Source organism: Oncorhynchus keta, unplaced genomic scaffold, assembly GCF_023373465.1.
Source record: "Oncorhynchus keta strain PuntledgeMale-10-30-2019 unplaced genomic scaffold, Oket_V2 Un_scaffold_29898_pilon_pilon, whole genome shotgun sequence".
NCBI classification, from domain to species: Eukaryota; Metazoa; Chordata; class Actinopteri; order Salmoniformes; family Salmonidae; genus Oncorhynchus; species Oncorhynchus keta.
Genome location: NW_026290909.1, coordinates 422705 through 442478, shown reverse-complemented (window position 1 = coordinate 442478; position 19774 = coordinate 422705). Strand labels below are relative to the sequence as shown.

Sequence of the window (19774 nt, the reverse complement as noted above, 5' to 3'; positions counted from 1 at the left end):
ACTGAGGATGTAGTAACTACCTAGAACAGTCTCTGGTACTGAGGATGTAGTAACTACCTAGAACAGTCTCTGGTACTGAGGGTTGGGGATGTGGTAACTACCTGGAACAGTCTCTGGTACTGAGGATGTAGTAACTACCTAGAACAGTCTCTGGTACTGAGGATGTGGTAACTACCTGGAACAGTCTCTGGTACTGAGGATGTAGTAACTACCTAGAACAGTCTCTGGTACTGAGGATGTGGTAACTACCTGGAACAGTCTCTGGTACTGAGGATGTAGTAACTACCTAGAACAGTCTCTGGTACTGAGGATGTGGTAACTACCTGGAACAGTCTCTGGTACTGAGGATGTAGTAACTACCTAGAACAGTCTCTGGTACTGAGGATGTGGTAACTACCTGGAACAGTCTCTGGTACTGAGGATGTAGTAACTACCTGGAACAGTCTCTGGTACTGAGGATGTAGTAACTACCTGGAACAGCCTCTGGTACTGAGGGTTGGGGATGTGGTAACTACCTGGAACAGTCTCTGGTACTGAGGGTTGGGGATGTGGTAACTACCTGGAACAGTCTCTGGTACTGAGGGTTGGGGATGTGGTTGACTTTGAAGAGGTCTTTTTTCTCTCCATCTTCATCCTCCTCCACCAACATCATGGAGTCAATCAGAGAGTCCACCGCCGACAGCTGGTCCTCTGGGAACAGGAAACAGGAAACACACAACCATCACATGGATAAAAAACATTCAAGGAAAATAAAAGCAGCCAGACAATATACTGAGGATAGTGCTCATTGGTTGATCAACTACCTGAGTGGTCCACTAGCCTACCTGAGGGAGTGTACATCCTAGGGCAGGAGTGGTCCACTAGCCTACCTGAGGGAGTGTACATCCTAGGGCAGGAGTGGTCCACTAGCCTACCTGATGGAGTGTACATCCTAGGGCAGGAGTGGTCCACTAGCCTACCTGAGGGAGTGTACATCCTAGGGCAGGAGTGGTCCACTAGCCTACCTGAGGGAGTGTACATCCTAGGGCAGGAGTGGTCCACTAGCCTACCTGAGGGAGTGTACTTCTTGTTGTTCTCCAGAGAAAGGAAGCTGTACTGCCTCAGATCTTCCATGAACGGAAGCTGAACATACACCAGACACTAAGAACACAGAAGGTTCTAGAGTTAGCCCAATGGCGTCTGGTCCAAAACAGTGCACCATAAAGGGAATAGGGTATGACGTATTTGACTAACTCACCTCATACTTCTCCTTAATACAGGGGAAGGCTGCTCCTACTTGTGGGTTTCCATTGCGGGCGTAAACATACCTCACCACCGCCACCATCTTGAGGTCATCCAGAGCACGGATCAGACCGGAGAGAGCTACACCTGCATGCTGAGCTCAGACAGACAGGCAAACAGACACAGACAGACAAGCAGGCAGACAGACACACAGACACAGGCAGACCGAGAAAATGAGTATGAAGACAAGTCCCTCTCTTGATTCAATAACATCCGGTCACTATTCTCACCTCATCATCTTTAGGGGCGAACACCTTGAGGACCTGAGTCCCCACGAACTGGTGTCTGTTGATCTGTAGCAGAACAATACAGGTTAGAGGTTAGAGATAATGTTGGTCTGTAGCAGAACAATACAGGTTAGAGATAATGTTGGTCTGTAGCAGAACAATACAGGTTAGAGGGACTGTTGGTCTGTAGCAGAACAATACAGGTTAGAGATAATGTTGGTCTGTAGCAGAACAATACAGGTTAGAGGTTAGAGATAATGTTGGTCTGTAGCAGAACAATACAGGTTAGAGATAATGTTGGTCTGTAGCAGAACAATACAGGTTAGAGATAATGTTGGTCTGTAGCAGAACAATACAGGTTAGAGGTTAGAGATAATGTTGGTCTGTAGCAGAACAATACAGGTTAGAGATAATGTTGGTCTGTAGCAGAACAATACAGGTTAGAGGGACTGTTGGTCTGTAGCAGAACAATACAGGTTAGAGATAATGTTGGTCTGTAGCAGAACAATACAGGTTAGAGGTTAGAGATAATGTTGGTCTGTAGCAGAACAATACAGGTTAGAGATAATGTTGGTCTGTAGCAGAACAATACAGGTTAGAGGTTAGAGATAATGTTGGTCTGTAGCAGAACAATACAGGTTAGAGGTTAGAGATAATGTTGGTCTGTAGCAGAACAATACAGGTTAGAGGTTAGAGATAATGTTGGTCTGTAGCAGAACAATACAGGTTAGAGGGACTGTTGGTCTGTAGCAGAACAATACAGGTTAGAGGGACTGTTGGTCTGTAGCAGAACAATACAGGTTAGAGGGACTGTTGGTCTGTAGCAGAACAATACAGGTTAGAGATAATGTTGGTCTGTAGCAGAACAATACAGGTTAGAGGTTAGAGATAATGTTGGTCTGTAGCAGAACAATACAGGTTAGAGGGACTGCTGGTCTGTAGCAGAACAATACAGGTTAGAGGGACTGTTGGTCTGTAGCAGAACAATACAGGTTAGAGGTTAGAGATAATGTTGGTCTGTAGCAGAACAATACAGGTTAGAGGTTAGAGATAATGTTGGTCTGTAGCAGAACAATACAGGTTAGAGGTTAGAGATAATGTTGATCTGTAGCAGAACAATACAGGTTAGAGATAATGTTGGTCTGTAGCAGAACAATACAGGTTAGAGGGACTGTTGGTCTGTAGCAGAACAATACAGGTTAGAGGGACTGTTGGTCTGTAGCAGAACAATACAGGTTAGAGGGACTGTTGGTCTGTAGCAGAACAATACAGGTTAGAGGGACTGTTGGTCTGTAGCAGAACAATACAGGTTAGAGGGACTGTTGGTCTGTAGCAGAACAATACAGGTTAGAGGTTAGAGATAATGTTGGTCTGTAGCAGAACAATACAGGTTAGAGATAATGTTGGTCTGTAGCAGAACAATACAGGTTAGAGGGACTGTTGGTCTGTAGCAGAACAATACAGGTTAGAGGGTAAAGGTTAAACCTATTGAGACCCGTTTGGTGCTTTTACACCTGCATTGTTTGCTGTTTGGGGTTTTAGGCTGGGTTTCTGTACAGCACTTTGAGATATTAGCTGATGTACGAAGGGCTATATAAATACATTTGATTTGATTTGATTTAATTGCATTGAGAGCAATTCCCTCGCTCCACTTGATAAGACTATGTGTACATCCCAAATGGCACCCTATTCCCTATAGTGCACTGGTCCAAAGTAGTGCACTACATAGGGTATAGGGTGACGTTTGGGATGTAATCTTTATGCTTTATGCTTTGTGAGTCTGTTAGACAGGAAACAGCAGCTGTATTACCATGCTCTGTTTGGTGAAGCCCAGCACAGCAAAACTCTTCCCATCTGTCTTGTACTTCATCTGGTCCTGGTCAACTTTGGAGAAGGGGACGATGTCACTGCCATAACGATACCCTTTAGAGAGGAGAGGAAGAACAGAGGAAGAGTGAAGTTCTCCCTTTAGAGAGGAGAGGAAGAACAGAGGAAGAGTGAAGTTCTCCCTTTAGAGAGGAAGAACAGAGGAAGAGTGGAGTTCTCCCTTTAGAGAGGAGAGGAAGAACAGAGGAAGAGTGAAGTTCTCCCCTTAGAGAGGAGAGGAAGAACAGAGGAAGAGTGGAGTTCTCCCTTTAGAGAGGAAAGAGGAAGAGTGGAGTTCTCCCTTTAGAGAGGAAAGAGGAAGAGTGAAGTTCTCCCTTTAGAGAGGAAAGAGGAAGAGTGGAGTTCTCCCTTTAGAGAGGAAAGAGGAAGAGTGGAGTTCTCCCTTTAGAGAGGAAAGAGGAAGAGTGAAGTTCTCCCTTTAGAGAGGAGAGGAAGAACAGAGGAAGAGTGAAGTTCTCCCTTTAGAGAGGAAGAACAGAGGAAGAGTGGAGTTCTTCCTTTAGAGAGGAGAGGAAGAACAGAGGAAGAGTGAAGTTCTCCCCTTAGAGAGGAGAGGAAGAACAGAGGAAGAGTGGAGTTCTCCCTTTAGAGAGGAAAGAGGAAGAGTGGAGTTCTCCCTTTAGAGAGGAAAGAGGAAGAGTGAAGTTCTCCCTTTAGAGAGGAAAGAGGAAGAGTGGAGTTCTCCCTTTAGAGAGGAAAGAGGAAGAGTGGAGTTCTCCCTTTAGAGAGGAAAGAGGAAGAGTGAAGTTCTCCCTTTAGAGAGGAGAGGAAGAACAGAGGAAGAGTGAAGTTCTCCCTTTAGAGAGGAGAGGAAGAACCGAGGAAGAGTGGAGTTCTCCCTTTAGAGAGGAGAGGAAGAACAGAGGAAGAGTGGAGTTCTCCCTTTAGAGAGGAGAGGAAGAACAGAGGAAGAGTGAAGTTCTCCCTTTAGAGAGGAGAGGAAGAACAGAGGAAGAGTGAAGTTCTCCCTTTAGAGAGGAGAGGAAGAACAGAGGAAGAGTGAAGTTCTCCCCTTAGAGAGGAGAGGAAGAACAGAGGAAGAGTGAAGTTCTCCCTTTAGAGAGGAGAGGAAGAACAGAGGAAGAGTGAAGTTCTCCCTTTAGAGAGGAGAGGAAGAACAGAGGAAGAGTGAAGTTCTCCCTTTAGAGAGGAGAGGAAGAACAGAGGAAGAGTGAAGTTCTGCCTTTAGAGAGGAGAGGAAGAACAGAGGAAGAGTGGAGTTCTCCCTTTAGAGAGGAGAGGAAGATGCTCTCATCCAGTCTCCATCTCACCGTGGAACTGTCCATGAACTTGTTCTACCAGTCAAAGGTTTCTTGACCCTTGTAAAAACTACTACTGAATGGATGGCAGGAACCTAGCAGTTTGAGACAACACTCGTATCACACACAGCTTTACTTTCTGATTTCTCTCACCTTGTATGGTGTCGTCCTTCTGAACCTCGGTCTCTTCGTCATCGTTCAGACAGTAAACTACATCTCTTTTTATGTCGTCTTTCTGGTGTGTCTGAGCATCTACCACCGACCATGACTTCCTGGGTCTCTCCTCACATACCTGCAAGGGTCAGACAGTCACTACACTAATTCACATCTTTCAGTTCCTGCTTCGGGGACAGTCTGTCAGAGTAATAAGATCAGACCCTCCCCGCCCCCCGGTCGACACGTTCGGACCCTCCCTGGTCAACAGTAGTGCACTGAATAGGGTGCTATTCAAGAGACAGTGATACTCTACTTACTGCTTTGTAGCCAACGATCTTGATGGTCAGAGAGCTGCCGATGGTCAGAGTACAGGGCCAGGCCATGGGTCTCTTCTCAACATGTTTAAACACAGACAACTTCTCTATAGCATCACTGCAAGACAGAGAGGAGAGAAGACTGTCAGAGCAGGACAACCTCAGTCTATGTGTGGCATTAGAATATAGCCTCAAACTCAGAGCTTTGTCCCAAATGACTCCCTATAGCGCCCCTCTACCACCCTCCAGTCCCCCCCTACCACTCTATAGGCCCCCTCTACAACCCTATAGGCCCCCTACAACCCTATAGCCCCCCCATCTACCACCCTATAGCCCCCCTCCACCACCCTATAGCCCCCCTCCACCACCCTATAGCCCCCTCCACCACCCCATAGGTCCTCTCTAGTACCCTATAGCCCCCCACCCCTCCAGGTCCCCTCTACCGCACTATAGGCCCCCTCCACCACCCTATAGCCCCCTCCACCACCCTATAGCCCCCCTCCACCACCCTATAGCCCCCCTCCACCACCCTATAGCCCCCTCCACCACCCCATAGGTCCTCTCTAGTACCCTATAGCCCCCCACCCCTCCAGGTCCCCTCTACCGCACTATAGGCCCCCCTCCACCACCCTATAGGCCCCCCTCCACCACCCTATATCCCCCTCCACCACCCCATAGGTCCTCTCTAGTACCCTATAGCCCCCACCCCTCCAGGTCCCCTCTACCGCACTATAGGCCCCCCACCACCCTATAGACCCCCCTCCAAATAGGGCCCCACTACTACCCTATAGGTCCCCCCCTCCACCACCCTATAGGTCCCCTCCACCACCCTATAGGCCCCCTCCACCACCCCATAGGTCCCCTCCACCACCCTATAGCCCCCTCCACCACCCCATAGGTCCTCTCTAGTACTCTATAGCCCCCCACCCCTCCAGGTCCCCTCTACCGCACTATAGGCCCCCCACCACCCTATAGGTCCCCTCCACCAACCTATAGCCCCCTCCACCACCCCATAGGTCCCCTCCACCACCCTATAGCCCCCCACCACCCTATAGGCCCCACCCCTCCAAATAGGGCCCCTCTACTACCCTATAGGTCCCCCTCCACCACCCCATATGTCCCCTCCACCACCCTATAGCCCCCTCCACCCCATAGCCCCCCACCCCTCCAGGTCCCCTCTACCGCACTATAGGCCCCCCTCCACCACCCTATAGCCAACCCCCTCCCCTATAGGTCCCTCTACTACCCTATAGCCCCCCTCTCCCTATAGGTCCCCTCCACCACCCTATAGCCCCCTCCACCACCCTAATGCCCCCCTCCACCACCCTATAGCCCCCCACCCTATAGCCCCCTCCACCACCCTATAGGCCCCCACCTCCACCACCCTATAGGCCCCCTCCACCACCCTATAGGCCCCCCTCCACCACCCTATAGCCTCCCCCACCACCCTATAGGTCCCCTCTACTACCCTATAGGTCCCCTCCCTCCCTATAGGTCCCCTCCACCACCCTATAGGCCCCCTCTCTCCTATAGGCCACCCTAGAACCCCCTAGACCACCCTCCAGGCCCCCTAGACCACCCTCCAGGCCCCCTAGACCACCCTCCAGGTCCCCCTAGACCACCCTCCAGGCCCCCCTAGACCACCCTCCAGGCCCCCTCCAGGCCCACCTAGACCACCCTCCAGGCCCCCCTAGACCACCCTCCAGGCCCCCCTAGACCACCCTCCAGGCCCCCTAGACCACCCTCCAGGCCCCCTAGACCACCCTCCAGGCCCTCCTCCAGGCCCCCCTAGACCACCCTCCAGGCCCCCCTAGACCACCCTCCAGGCCCCCCTAGACCACCCTCCAGGCCACCCTAGGCCACCCTCCAGGCCCCCCTCCAGGCCCCCTAGACCACCCTCCAGGCCCCCCTAGACCACCCTGCAGGTCCCCCTAGACCACCCTCCAGGCCCCCCTAGACCCCCCTCCAGGCCCTGGTCAGAAGTACAGCACAATATAAGGAATAGGGTAACATCTGGATTGCAGACCCCAGTGACTTCCTACCTGAAGGTGTAGACTTCCTCCAGACCGTCCTCTTCATCCAGAGACATCATGACCTGCTTGGTCATCTCCAGCCCCTGCTGCTGCTCTCTGGACAGAGCTTTACCCCCGTGAGGGGGGTTGGAACCCCCTCCATCTACAGGGAAGGGTAGGCTGGAGGAACAGAGGTTAAGGGGTCAGTTTGGAGTCATTCCGTGGCTGTCCCCCAAATCACCAGAGCCTGGCCAAAAGTACTGCATTATACAGGAAATATGATGCCATTTCAGATGAAGCATTGAGTCATTGTAGATGCACTCAATGCTTCCATGATATAGGACAAGCCATTCGAGATCTCTACAGTAGAATAATACATAGACACACAAGAACTGCAGAGTGATGCCGGCTCTCTTCAGGTTGCCTATGATAATGTCCAGCTGGTCAGGACTGCTCGGTGTGTTCAGGTCTGTGAGCATGACGATGTTCAGACGCTCATATTTCTTCCCCCTGAAGAACAGTCAAACAGAACAGAGTTACATAGGAAACATGATCACCCATGAACCAAATCAGAACACAGTAGCTCCTCCAATGGGGTCCTTGTTGTCATCTACAAGCATTCTGGTAACACATAACCTGTCATAACAGCTGATACCACCCTATTGCCATGAGGTCACAACACTCACGACCCATATATTTAATAATATAATATATATGCCATTTAGCGGACGCTTTTATCCAAAGCGACTTACAGTCATGTGTGCATACATTCTACGTATGGGTGGTCCCGGGAATCGAACCCACTACCCTGGCGTTACAAGCGCCATGCTCTACCAACTGAGCTACAGAAGGACCACAGGACTTATTTACACCTGTTGGGCCATAAAACAATGCAATATATGTCACGTCAGACCAAAGGACACATTTCCACCGGTCTAATGTCCATTGCTCGTGTTTCTTTGGCCCAAGCAAGTCTTGTCTTCTTATTGGTGTCCTTTAGTAGTGGTTTCTTTGCAGCAATTTGACCATGAAGGCCTGATTCACACAGTCTCCTCTGAACAGTTGATGTTGAGATGTGTCTGTTACTGGAACTCTGTGAAGCATTTATTTGGGCTGTAACTCTGAGGCTGGTAACTCTAATGAACTTATCCTCTGCAGCAGAGGTAACTCTAATGAACTTATCCTCTGCAGCAGAGGTAACTCTAATGAACTTATCCTCTGCATCAGAGGTAACTCTAATGAACTTATCCTCTGCAGCAGAGGTAACTCTAATGAACTTATCCTCTGCAGCAGAGGTAACTCTAATGAACTTATCCTCTGCAGCAGAGGTAACTCTAATGAACTTATCCTCTGCAGCAGAGGTAACTCTAATGAACTTATCCTCTGCAGCAGAGGTAACTCTAATGAACTTATCCTCTGCATCAGAGGTAACTCTAATGAACTTATCCTCTGCAGCAGAGGTAACTCTAATGAACTTATCCTCTGCAGCAGAGGTAACTCTAATGAACTTATCCTCTGCAGCAGAGGTAACTCTAATGAACTTATCCTCTGCAGCAGAGGTAACTCTAATGAACTTATCCTCTGCAGCAGAGGTAACTCTAATGAACTTATCCTCTGCAGCAGAGGTAACTCTAATGAACTTATCCTCTGCAGCAGAGGTAACTCTAATGAACTTATCCTCTGCAGCAGAGGTAACTCTAATGAACTTATCCTCTGCAGCAGAGGTAACTCTAATGAACTTATCCTCTGCAGCAGAGGTAACTCTAATGAACTTATCCTCTGCAGCAGAGGTAACTCTGGGTCTTCCTTTCCTGTGGAGGTCCTTGTGAGAGCCAGTTTCATCATAGCGCCCGATGGTTTTTGCTAAAAGCACTTGAAGAAACGTTCAAAGTTCTTGAAACGTTATGGTTTGACTGACCTTCATGTCTTAAAGTAATGATGGACTGACCTTCATGTCTTAAAGTAATGGACTGTTGTATTGACTGACCTTCATGTCTTAAAGTAATGGACTTTTGTATTGACTGACCTTCATGTCTTAAAGTAATGATGGACTGTTGTATTGACTGACCTTCATGTCTTAAAGTAATGGACTTTTGTATTGACTGACCTTCATGTCTTAAAGTAATGGACTGTCGTTTTCTCTTTGCTTATTTGAGCTGTTCTTGCCATAATATGGACTTGGTCTTTTACTAAATAGGGTTATCTTCTATATAACAATCCTACCGTGTCACAACACAAGTGATTGGCTCAAACGCATTAAGGAGGAAAGAAATTCCACAAATTCATTTTTAACAAGATACACCTGTTAATTGAAATGCATTCCAGGTGACTACCTGGAATATATTTTGATTTGTTTAACTGTTTAACACTTCCATATGCGTTACTTCATAGTGTTGATGTGATCATTATTATTCTACAATGTAGAAAACAGTAGAAATAAAGAAGAGCCCGTGAATGAGTAGGTGTGTCCTAACTTTTGGCTGGTAGTGTATGTGTCATGACAGTGTTATGACCATATAAGTTACGACAAGTTATGTCAGCTGTTGTGACATGATTATGACGCTGGGTGTCAGGTAAAGTCTCACCATAATATATTGATTAGATGTATCCAGTCTCACCATAATATATTGATTAGATGTTCTTATCCAGTCTTACCATAATATATTGATTAGATGTTCTTATCCAGTCTTACCATAATATATTGATTAGATGTTTTTATCCAGTCTCACCATAATATATTGATTAGATGTTCTTATCCAGTCTTACCATAATATATTGATTAGATGTTCTTATCCAGTCTCACCATAATATATTGATTAGATGTTCTTATCCAGTCTTACCATAATATATTGATTAGATGTTCTTATCCAGTCTCACCATAATATATTGATTAGATGTTCTTATCCAGTCTCACCATAATATATTGATTAGATGTTCTTATCCAGTCTTACCATAATATATTGATTAGATGTTCTTATCCAGTCTTACCATAATATACTGATTAGATGTTCTTATCCAGACTTACCATAATATATTGATTAGATGTTCCAATCCAGTCTTACCATAATATATTGATTAGATGTTCTTATCCAGTCTCACCATAATATATTGATTAGATGTTCTTATCCAGTCTCACCATAATAGATTGATTAGATGTTCTTATCCAGTCTTACCATAATATATTGATTAGATGTTCTTATCCAAAGCCACTTACAGTGATGCATGTATAACTTTTTTGGGGGATAGTGGGAGCGGGAATTGAACCCACTCTCCCCGCATTGCAAGAGCCATGTTCGACCAACTGAGCTACAGAAGATTTGCTTGAGTAAGCCAATTTGGTGTTCTATTATCAAAGTAGAGATATTTTGTTTCACTTTCACACAGAATGATCTAGCAATGTTAAACAGATTACTTACAGAGTTTCGTTCTGAAGCAGGTCCATGCATACAACTAGAGCATCCAGCCCTGAGCCAACAGTGGTTAAGGAAACAAGTCAGTCCGTTAACAGCAACACAGTTAATCCAAGTCAAATACAGACCTAACGGTTCTGACCACGACCTAACAGCAGAAACATTTATTTTGCACGTTGCCTATTAAATGACTAGCATAAAATAACTGAAATTATATATATATATATATATATATATATATATATATATATATATATATATATATAAAATACTGAAGGAGTGAGCTGTGGTCAGTCAAAGGAAGGATACAGTCAGCCTGTTGACTCCCAGGGTGCACATCATTCTGGATCTCTTCCAGCAGCTCAAAGTTTGGGATCATGAGTTGGCGGTGTACTGAGATGTTCTGGTACTGGTCGTCTTTAGCTAGGTTGTTCTTAGTGTTGTCTGACCCAAACAGCACCAGACCCAGCTCATCTTTGTTCTCAGCAAACACCTACAGGAAAGACAGTCCCAAATGACAGCACATTCCTTACATATCGCACTACCTGACCAGGGCCCAGGGTTCTCTAAGTGGGGCCTGCCGAGGTACGACAGAGGGTTCTCTAAGTGGGGCCTGCCGAGGTACGACAGAGGGTTCTCTAAGTGGGGCCTGCCGAGGTACGGCAGAGGGTTCTTTAAGTGGGGCCTGCTGAGGTACCGCAGAGGGTTCTCTAAGTGGGACCTGCTGAGGTACGGCAGAGGGTTCTCTAAGTGGGGCCTGCCGAGGTAGGGCAGAGGGTTCTCTAAGTGGGGCCTGCTGAGGTACCGCAGAGGGTTCTCTAAGTGGGGCCTGCTGAGGTACGACAGAGGGTTCTCTAAGTGGGGCCTGCCGAGGTAGGGCAGAGGGTTCTCTAAGTGGGGCCTGCCGAGGTAGGGCAGAGGGTTCTCTAAGTGGGGCCTGCCGAGGTACGGCAGAGGATCCAGTGCTTATTTTTTGGCCAAGGGATCCATGGAATAACTTTAGGGTGTATTATAGTATTATTAATCTACAATGTATGTTCTTAACCCTGGGGAACAATTTTTTTATTTTTGTAATTCTTTGCCTCATGGCAAAATGTGTAGATTTGAAGGATATTAGCCTGAAAACTGCAACATTTTCTCTCCAATGCCAAGATCCTTTTAAAATGTTCCTTCCCAGGGCTCGAGACTTGGTTTGTCCGGCCATGCACAACCAAAGTCATAGTAAACGTACTTGTATTTTATCTCACTCAAGTTGTGTTCGAATTGAGAGGGTCCCTGATGTATTTTCTATCACAAAAGGGGTCCCACCCCAAAACGTTTGAAAAGCGTTTGAAAAGCCCTATTCTAATGGCTAGAAAGGAGAGTGTCACGATCCAGGACCTCTGGCTGTGTTCCAAAATGTGCACTTGTCCTGTTCTGTCAAGGGTGGTGATCTTCCACGAACACCTAAGAGAGATACTGTCTAGTATAGGAGAACACAGAGCGCTTATAATCAGCTACATTTTAAACTTACGTGCATTTATGCTTGCTAGCTACGTCTGTTTACATTGTAGCCAATGAGCAGTGTGAGCAACTAGTGCTAGCAATTCAGTGAACAAAGGTATTTTACAGATGATCCCCGAATTCCATAAATGACAGAAAATACACACATCAAAATATAAATCCAAAATGCAAGTAGAAAGTAAAAAAACAAGACATTTATCAGTAATAAGGTCCTCCATCAGCTTCCTTAATTACCCAGAACAAACACATTTAAAAACATTTTTGAAGATCAGTCCACAAATTAGGGTGAAAGAAAACTCAAAGCTGATTTACCTGATTTACCTAACTCAGTAGAGACCAAAGGGATTCATAGAGTTATCCATCCCTGAGACCAGGGGCGGGGGAATGCAGTGTTGAGACCAGGGGTGGGGGAATGCAGTGTTGAGACCAGGGGGGAATGCAGTGCTGAGACCAGGGGTGGGGAATGCAGTGCTGAGACCAGGGGTGGGGGAATGCAGTGTTGAGACCAGGGGTGGGGGAATGCAGTGTTGAGACCAGGGGCGGGGGAATGCAGTGTTGAGACCAAGGGCGGGGGAATGCAGTGTTGAGACCAGGGGCGGGGAATGCAGTGTTGAGACCAGGGGCGGGGAATGCAGTGTTGAGACCAGGGGCGGGGGAATGCAGTGTTGAGACCAGGGGCGGGGGAATGCAGTGTTGAGACCAGGGGCGGGGGAATGCAGTGTTGAGACCAGGGGCGGGGGAATGCAGTGTTGAGACCAGGGGCGGGGGAATGCAGTGTTGAGACCAGGGGCGGGGGAATGCAGTGTTGAGACCAGGGGCGGGGGAATGCAGTGTTGAGACCAGGGGCGGGGGAATGCAGTGTTGAGACCAGGGGCGGGGGAATGCAGTGTTGAGACCAGGGGCGGGGGAATGCAGTGTTGAGACCAGGGGCGGGGGAATGCAGTGTTGAGACCAGGGGCGGGGGAATGCAGTGTTGAGACCAGGGGCGGGGGAATGCAGTGTTGAGACCAGGGGCGGGGGAATGCAGTGTTGAGACCAGGGGCGGGGGCAGTGTTGAGACCAGGGGCGGGGGAATGCAGTGTTGAGACCAGGGGCGGGGGAATGCAGTGTTGAGACCAGGGGCGGGGGAATGCAGTGTTGAGACCAGGGGTGGGGGAATGCAGTGTTGAGACCAGGGGTGGGGGAATGCAGTGTTGAGACCAGGGGTGGGGGAATGCAGTGTTGAGACCAGGGGTGGGGGAATGCAGTGTTGAGACCAGGGGCGGGGGAATGCAGTGTTGAGACCAGGGGCGGGGGAATGCAGTGTTGAGACCAGGGGCGGGGGAATGCAGTGTTGAGACCAGGGGTGGGGGAATGCAGTGTTGAGACCAGGGGTGGGGGAATGCAGTGTTGAGACCAGGGGTGGGGGAATGCAGTGTTGAGACCAGGGGTGGGGGAATGCAGTGTTGAGACCAGGGGCGGGGGAATGCAGTGTTGAGACCAGGGGCGGGGGAATGCAGTGTTGAGACCAGGGGCGGGGGAATGCAGTGTTGAGACCAGGGGTGGTAACTCGTACGTATATAGTTAGTAAAGATGTTAGGTACAATGGGCCGTTTTGTAGAAGGGCTTTATAAATGAAAACATAGCTATGCACCAACTTCCTGGTAGAGAATGCAGTGATGACAGAGAGCCAACCAACTTCCTGGTAGAGAATGCAGTGATGACAGAGAGCCAACCAACTTCCTGGTAGAGAATGCAGTGATGACAGAGAGCCAACCAACTTCCTGGTAGAGAATGCAGTGATGACAGAGAGCCAACCAACTTCCTGGTAGAGAATGCAGTGATGACAGAGAGCCAACCAACTTCCTGGTAGAGAATGCAGTGTTGAGTACTAAAATTGTCACCTGTAATAAAGCTCAGTGCGCTATGATAAACTACATCTAACAGCTTTAATAAAGTGGCAGCTGTGTTCATATAGATGATGTCACAGTCTACATACGGTCCCACAGTTGACAGTTAATGTCAGAGCAAAAACTAAGGCATGAGGTTGAAGGAATTGTTGGAGACAGGATTTAGACAGGATTTTGTTGAGGCACAGATCTGGGGAAGGGTACCAATACATGTCTGCAGTATTGAAGGTCCCCAAGAACACAGTGGCCTCCATCATTCTTAAATGGAAGAAGTTTGGAACCACCAAGAGTCTTCCTAGAGCTGGCCGTCCGGCCAAACTGAGCAATCGGGGGAGAAGGGCCTTGGTCAGAGAGCTGACCAAGAACCCAATGGTCACTCTGACAGAGCTCCAGTTCCTCTGCGAAAATGGGAGAACATTCCAGAAGGAAAACCATCTCTGCAGCACTCCACCAATCAGTGCTTTATGTTAGAGTGGCCAGAAAGAAGCCACTTCTCAGTAAAAGGAACATGACAGCCTGCTTGGAGTTTGCAAGAAGGCACCTAAAGGACTCTCAGACCATGAGAAACTAAATTCTCTGGGCTGATGAAACCAAGATTGAACTCTTCGGCCTGAATGCCAAGCATCACATCTGGAGGAAACCTGGCACCATCCCTACGGTGAATCATGGTGGTGGTGGTAGCATCATGCTGTGGGGATGTTTTTCAGTGGCAGGGACTGGGAGACTAGTCGGGATCGAGGGAAAGATGAACGGAGCAAAGTACAGAGAGGTCCTTGATGAAAACATGCTCCAGAGGGCTCAGGATCTCAGAATGGGGCGAAGGTTCACCTTCCAACAGGACATTGACCCTAAGCACACAGCCAAGACAACACGGGAGTGGCTTCTGGACAAGTCTCTGAATGTCCTTGAGTGGCCCAGCCAGAGCCTGGACTTGAACCCAATCAAACATCTCTGGAGTGACCTGATAGTAGCTGAGCAGCGACGCTCCCCATCCAACCTGACAGAGCTTGAGAGGATCTGCAGATAAGAATGGGAGAAACTCCCCAAATACAGGTGTGCCAAGCTTGTAGCGTCATACCCAAGAAGACTGGAGGCTGTAATCACTGCCAAAGGTGCTTCAACAAAGTACTGAGTAAAGCGTCTGAATACTTATGTATTTATCCGTTATTTTACCTGGTAAATTGACTGAGAACACGTTCTCATTTAGAGCAACGACCTGGGGAATAGTTACAGGGGAGAGGAGGGGGATGAATGAGCAAATTGTAAACTGGGGATTATTAGGTGACCGTGATGGTAAATGCGATGTCTTTTTTATTTTTTTTTATAAATAAGCAACATTTTCTAAAAAAAAAACTGTTTTTGCTTTGTCATTATGGGGTACTGTGTGTAGATTGAGGGGGGAACAAATTAATACATTTTGGAATAAGGCTGTAACCTAACAAAAGGTGGAAAAAGTTAGGGGGTCTGAATACTTTCCGAAGGTACTGTACATTGAGCACGGTTACATCGTTATGTTAATGTAATAGTTTGTTTACATGCTTTGCAATAATAATGATTTCCCTAATAATCCTGTTTACATTGACACATCTTAAACCAGGCTCCCTGATGGGACTTTGATAAATACAGAAAAATCACCAATAAAAACAAAACGTGTTATTTCTGTGAAGACTATTTGATTCTGAGTTCGGACACAAAGTTAGTGAAAACTATTTATAAATATGCACCCCCCCTGAACTCACTTCACTCACGCATAAGAGGGAGGCTACCCAGTGCTAGAACATGTGCAGATCAAATACACCACTGGAACCCTGATTAAGATGTTCACGTCCTAATAATTTAAAAGATTGTGCAGAAAACCAGGCGTTTAAATCGGCATACGCCTACCTTGATTTTGACCATACGACAATTAAGATGGTGTCCGGTCAGAGTACGGTGTTTATAATACCGCAATACTCTGCCTTCTGACAATCAGTTTAAATATTGAATTATTAGTGTATATATATATATATATATATTCATTGCGTTCTAACCAGAATGACAAGTAACAAAATGGATTCTCAGTACCTGTCTGTGAATTAAGTTGACAACCAGAAACATTTTACGTGGTGTCCTCTCACAAACTCCTTAGTCTGCTGCTACATTGTTGTGGACATATGGTAAGGTTTTACCCCCTTCTTCGCCCCAATTTCACGATATCAAATTATTATCCAATTTACCCCTTTCTTCGCCCCAATTCCGAACTTGTCTTATCGCTGCAACTCCCCAACGGGCTCGGGAGAGGTGAAGCTCGAGTCATGCGTCCTCCGAAACATGACCGGCCAAACCGTGCTCCTTAACACCCGCCCGCTTAACCAATGAGTCGGAGTTCAACTCACAACCGAAGTCAGCCTGCAGGAGCCCGGCCCACCACAAGGAAACACTCCCCTAACGTGGACGGAGCCCGGCCCACCACAAGGAAACACTCCCCTAACGTGGACGGAGCCCGGCCCACCACAAGGAAACACTCCCCTAACGTGGACGGAGCCCGGCCCACCACAAGGAAACACTCCCCTAACGTGGACGGAGCCCGGCCCACCACAAGGAAACACTCCCCTAACGTGGACGGAGCCCGGCCCACCACAAGGAAACACTCCCCTAACGTGGACGGAGCCCGGCCCACCACAAGGAAACACTCCCCTAACGTGGACGGAGCCCGGCCCACCACAAGGAAACACTCCCCTAACGTGGACGGAGCCCGGCCCACCACAAGGAAACACTCCCCTAACGTGGACGGAGCCCGGCCCACCACAAGGAAACACTCCCCTAACGTGGACGGAGCCCGGCCCACCACAAGGAAACACTCCCCTAACGTGGACGGAGCCCGGCCCACCACAAGGAAACACTCCCATAACGTGGACGGAGCCCGGCCCACCACAAGGAAACACTCCCCTAACGTGGACGGAGCCCGGTAAAGAGGAACATCTAATCTAGTTGTATTGCATCACATCGCCTATCAACATTAGTTACGGTATTAATGGATAAGGGGAATGTAAAACCAAGCTATCGTGAACATCAGTGTTACTTCATCCTAATGTAAGCTAAATGCATTGGATTACACTGGCATATTATAAAGAGGAACATATTCAATGTAATTATATGCATGCATATCAAACAGGAATATATATTAAATGAATACACCATTGTAATATTATGACTGTCTCTCTCCCTGCAGGGGATTAGACAGATGAACTGCAGCCCCCAGATGCCCCAGCCTCCATGGGGAGACATCAACACTTGCAGTTTTTAATAATATTAACCCATTTATCGGTTTCCTGTATCTGTGCATGAATCCTTAAAACACAGTCCATGAGAACGGTCCATTTTTTATTTAAGAACGCAGTCCATTGTAGTTTCCTTAGTCGTTATGTACAGGAAGGATACACATGGTCCAATGAAATGCTTACTTGCAGGTTCCTTCTCGACAATGCAACAATAACTAAAAGACCATACGAAACATAAAGTAAATGGCTCAGTAGAATCAACCTTTTAGCATCCCCAGGTAAGGGACATAAAGGAGATGGCTCAGTAGAATCAACCTTTTAGCATCCCCAGGTAAGGGACATAAAGGAGATGGCTCAGTAGAATCAACCTTTTAGCATCCCCAGGTAAGGGACATAAAGGAGATGGCTCAGTAGAATCAACCTTTTAGCATCCCCAGGTAAGGGACATAAAGGAGATGGCTCAGTAGAATCAACCTTTTAGCATCCCCAGGTAAGGGACATAAAGGAGATGGCTCAGTAGAATCAACCTTTTAGCATCCCCAGGTAAGGGACATAAAGTAAATGGCTCAGTAGAATCAACCTTTTAGCATCCCCAGGTAAAGGGACATAAAGGAGATGGCTCAGTAGAATCAACCTTTTAGCATCCCCAGGTAAGGGACATAAAGGAGATGGCTCAGTAGAATCAACCTTTTAGCATCCCCAGGTAAGGGACATAAAGGAGATGGCTCAGTAGAATCAAACTTTTAGCATCCCCAGGTAAGGGACATAAAGGAGATGGCTCAGTAGAATCAACCTTTTAGCATCCCCAGGTAAGGGACATAAAGGAGATGGCTCAGTAGAATCAACCTTTTAGCATCCCCAGGTAAGGGACATAAAGGAGATGGCTCAGTAGAATCAACCTTTTAGCATCCCCAGGTAAGGGACATAAAGGAGATGGCTCAGTAGAATCAACCTTTTAGCATCCCCAGGTAAGGGACATAAAGGAGATGGCTCAGTAGAATCAACCTTTTAGCATCCCCAGGTAAGGGACATAAAGGAGATGAACATTGAACAGATTGTTCGGTAATTGAGGGCAAATGAAGTCATGACTACAAGACCATGGTGCTTGCCTTACGGAGCTGTGAGGGGAACGGCACCTCAGTACCTCCAGGCTCTGATCAGGCCCTACACCCAAACAAGGGCACTGCGTTCATCCACCTCTGGCCTGCTCGCCTCCCTACCACTGAGGAAGTACAGTTCCCGCTCAGCCCAGTCAAAACTGTTCGCTGCTCTGGCCCCCCAATGGTGGAACAAACTCCCTCACGACGCCAGGACAGTGGAGTCAATCACCACCTTCCGGAGACACCTGAAACCCCACCTCTTTAAGGAATACCTAGGATAGGATAAGTAATCCTTCTCACCCCCCCCCTCCCTTTAAGATTTAGATGCACTATTGTAAAGTGACTGTTCCACTGGATGTCATAAGGTGAATGCACCAATTTGTAAGTCGCTCTGGATAAGAGCGTCTGCTAAATGACTTAAATGTAAATGTAAATGACAGCCACAGGTTTTTGTTTTATCGCTTCACTAACCCCTCATTCAACTCCACGTGGTCTCAATTATAGATGATGAATCGCTGAACATGGTGTTTGTGCTGGGCAGGAATAAAAATGTGCACACAGTGTAGTACCTTGGGGAAGAAACCATTTGCCTCATTAAATAAAATCATTTTTAAAATTCGCTTCTCATGTTACAATGAGCTGACAATTCTGCATGATCAAGAAAAAGGTGTGGATCTACTTCTAACATAGTGATGATGCACACTGCTAAATAAACTCCTGGGATAGGGTGTTTTTCCTGGTGGATGGGAGGTTCCCAAGTTCTATACATCTGTCCTGGTGACCAGGAACCAGGAAGAGCTTGCCTGCTAGATAGACATCATCGCATCTGACGAGCTAACTTACCTCAGCTAACGGCTGATAAAAATCAGTGACTAAACATTTGAATTCAAAATGTATATGAAAATAAATTAACATCATTTGGTGAATAAATAACTGTAATATTTAGTTTGCCATCAATTCACTTGTTTGGGGAACTTTCACGGTGTCGCAAGGTGTTATGGGAAAGCCTCCCCGGCAAAGAGAATGAAAAAGTATGCTCCCCATGCTTGATTTGTTTTCCAGACCTCCAAAGTACGCTTATAGACACGTCTCCAGTACAGGACTAACTGACGTCATGCATAAATGTGCGCGACTTTTGGCTGCAGTAAGAAAGCCATCACCATCTACGCCCATTCAACATAGCCTATATTTATGTTTCAGTTACTTCAAAATAAAACTTTGGGCTCTCATACACGCTCTAGAAAGAACACAAGTACACATTTTGTAACAAAGCCACAGTTTCTTTATAAAAATAATCACAATAATGTTTACTTGATTGCTTGCTTCCTCCCTTGTCTCCTCCTCAAATGACATTGGAGTAAAAGATCTGAGTTTCCTCTCCTCTGATCTTCTCCTCCAATTGGTTTCGAGAAGGATGCAAGGCGAGAGGACATGAGGAATCGAGGAAATACAATTGGAGTCACCCACAGAATCAGA

The 19774-nt window shown here is 47.2% G+C and overlaps 2 protein-coding genes across 16 annotated transcripts in view; one reads left to right on the top strand and one right to left on the bottom strand.

The window, feature by feature from the left end:
- The window catches only part of xrcc5 (X-ray repair complementing defective repair in Chinese hamster cells 5), a 47328-nt gene that overhangs the window by 25556 nt on the left and 1998 nt on the right, over nt 1–19774 (bottom strand). For 2 of the 4 annotated variants that reach the window (XM_052515729.1, XM_052515728.1), the window contains exons 3-13: nt 10856–11039; nt 10553–10601; nt 7524–7646; nt 7167–7316; nt 5128–5242; nt 4808–4946; nt 3319–3431; nt 1512–1574; nt 1238–1375; nt 960–1140; nt 560–690 (exon numbers count right to left, since the gene is read on the bottom strand). In XM_052515729.1, the coding sequence (XP_052371689.1) occupies nt 560–690; nt 960–1140; nt 1238–1375; nt 1512–1574; nt 3319–3431; nt 4808–4946; nt 5128–5242; nt 7167–7316; nt 7524–7646; nt 10553–10601; nt 10856–11039 (1386 nt within the window). The remainder of the gene's footprint in view (nt 1–559; nt 691–959; nt 1141–1237; nt 1376–1511; nt 1575–3318; nt 3432–4807; nt 4947–5127; nt 5243–7166; nt 7317–7523; nt 7647–10552; nt 10602–10855; nt 11040–19774) is intronic. The other 2 variants (XM_052515726.1, XM_052515727.1) reach the window with 2 other exon arrangements.
- On the top strand, nt 15340–19773 carry LOC127928569 (trans-Golgi network integral membrane protein 2-like). 12 transcript variants are annotated; one of them, XM_052515737.1, is made up of 3 exons: nt 15340–17741; nt 17849–17901; nt 17955–19773. In XM_052515737.1, exon 1 carries the CDS (start codon nt 16293–16295, stop codon nt 16887–16889), a length of 597 nt encoding a protein of 198 aa, XP_052371697.1. In that variant the 5' UTR covers nt 15340–16292; the 3' UTR covers nt 16890–17741; nt 17849–17901; nt 17955–19773. The 12 variants fall into 12 exon arrangements, with proteins under 12 accessions (XP_052371697.1, XP_052371701.1, XP_052371695.1 ...); XM_052515741.1 differs by having other exon boundaries at nt 15340–17794; nt 18008–19773; XM_052515735.1 differs by having other exon boundaries at nt 15340–17794.

Bases quoted from the DNA above. Each gene is read 5' to 3' on its own strand.
- LOC127928569 (XM_052515743.1), top strand. From the start codon at position 16,293: ATGAGTCGGAGTTCAACTCACAACCGAAGTCAGCCTGCAGGAGCCCGG.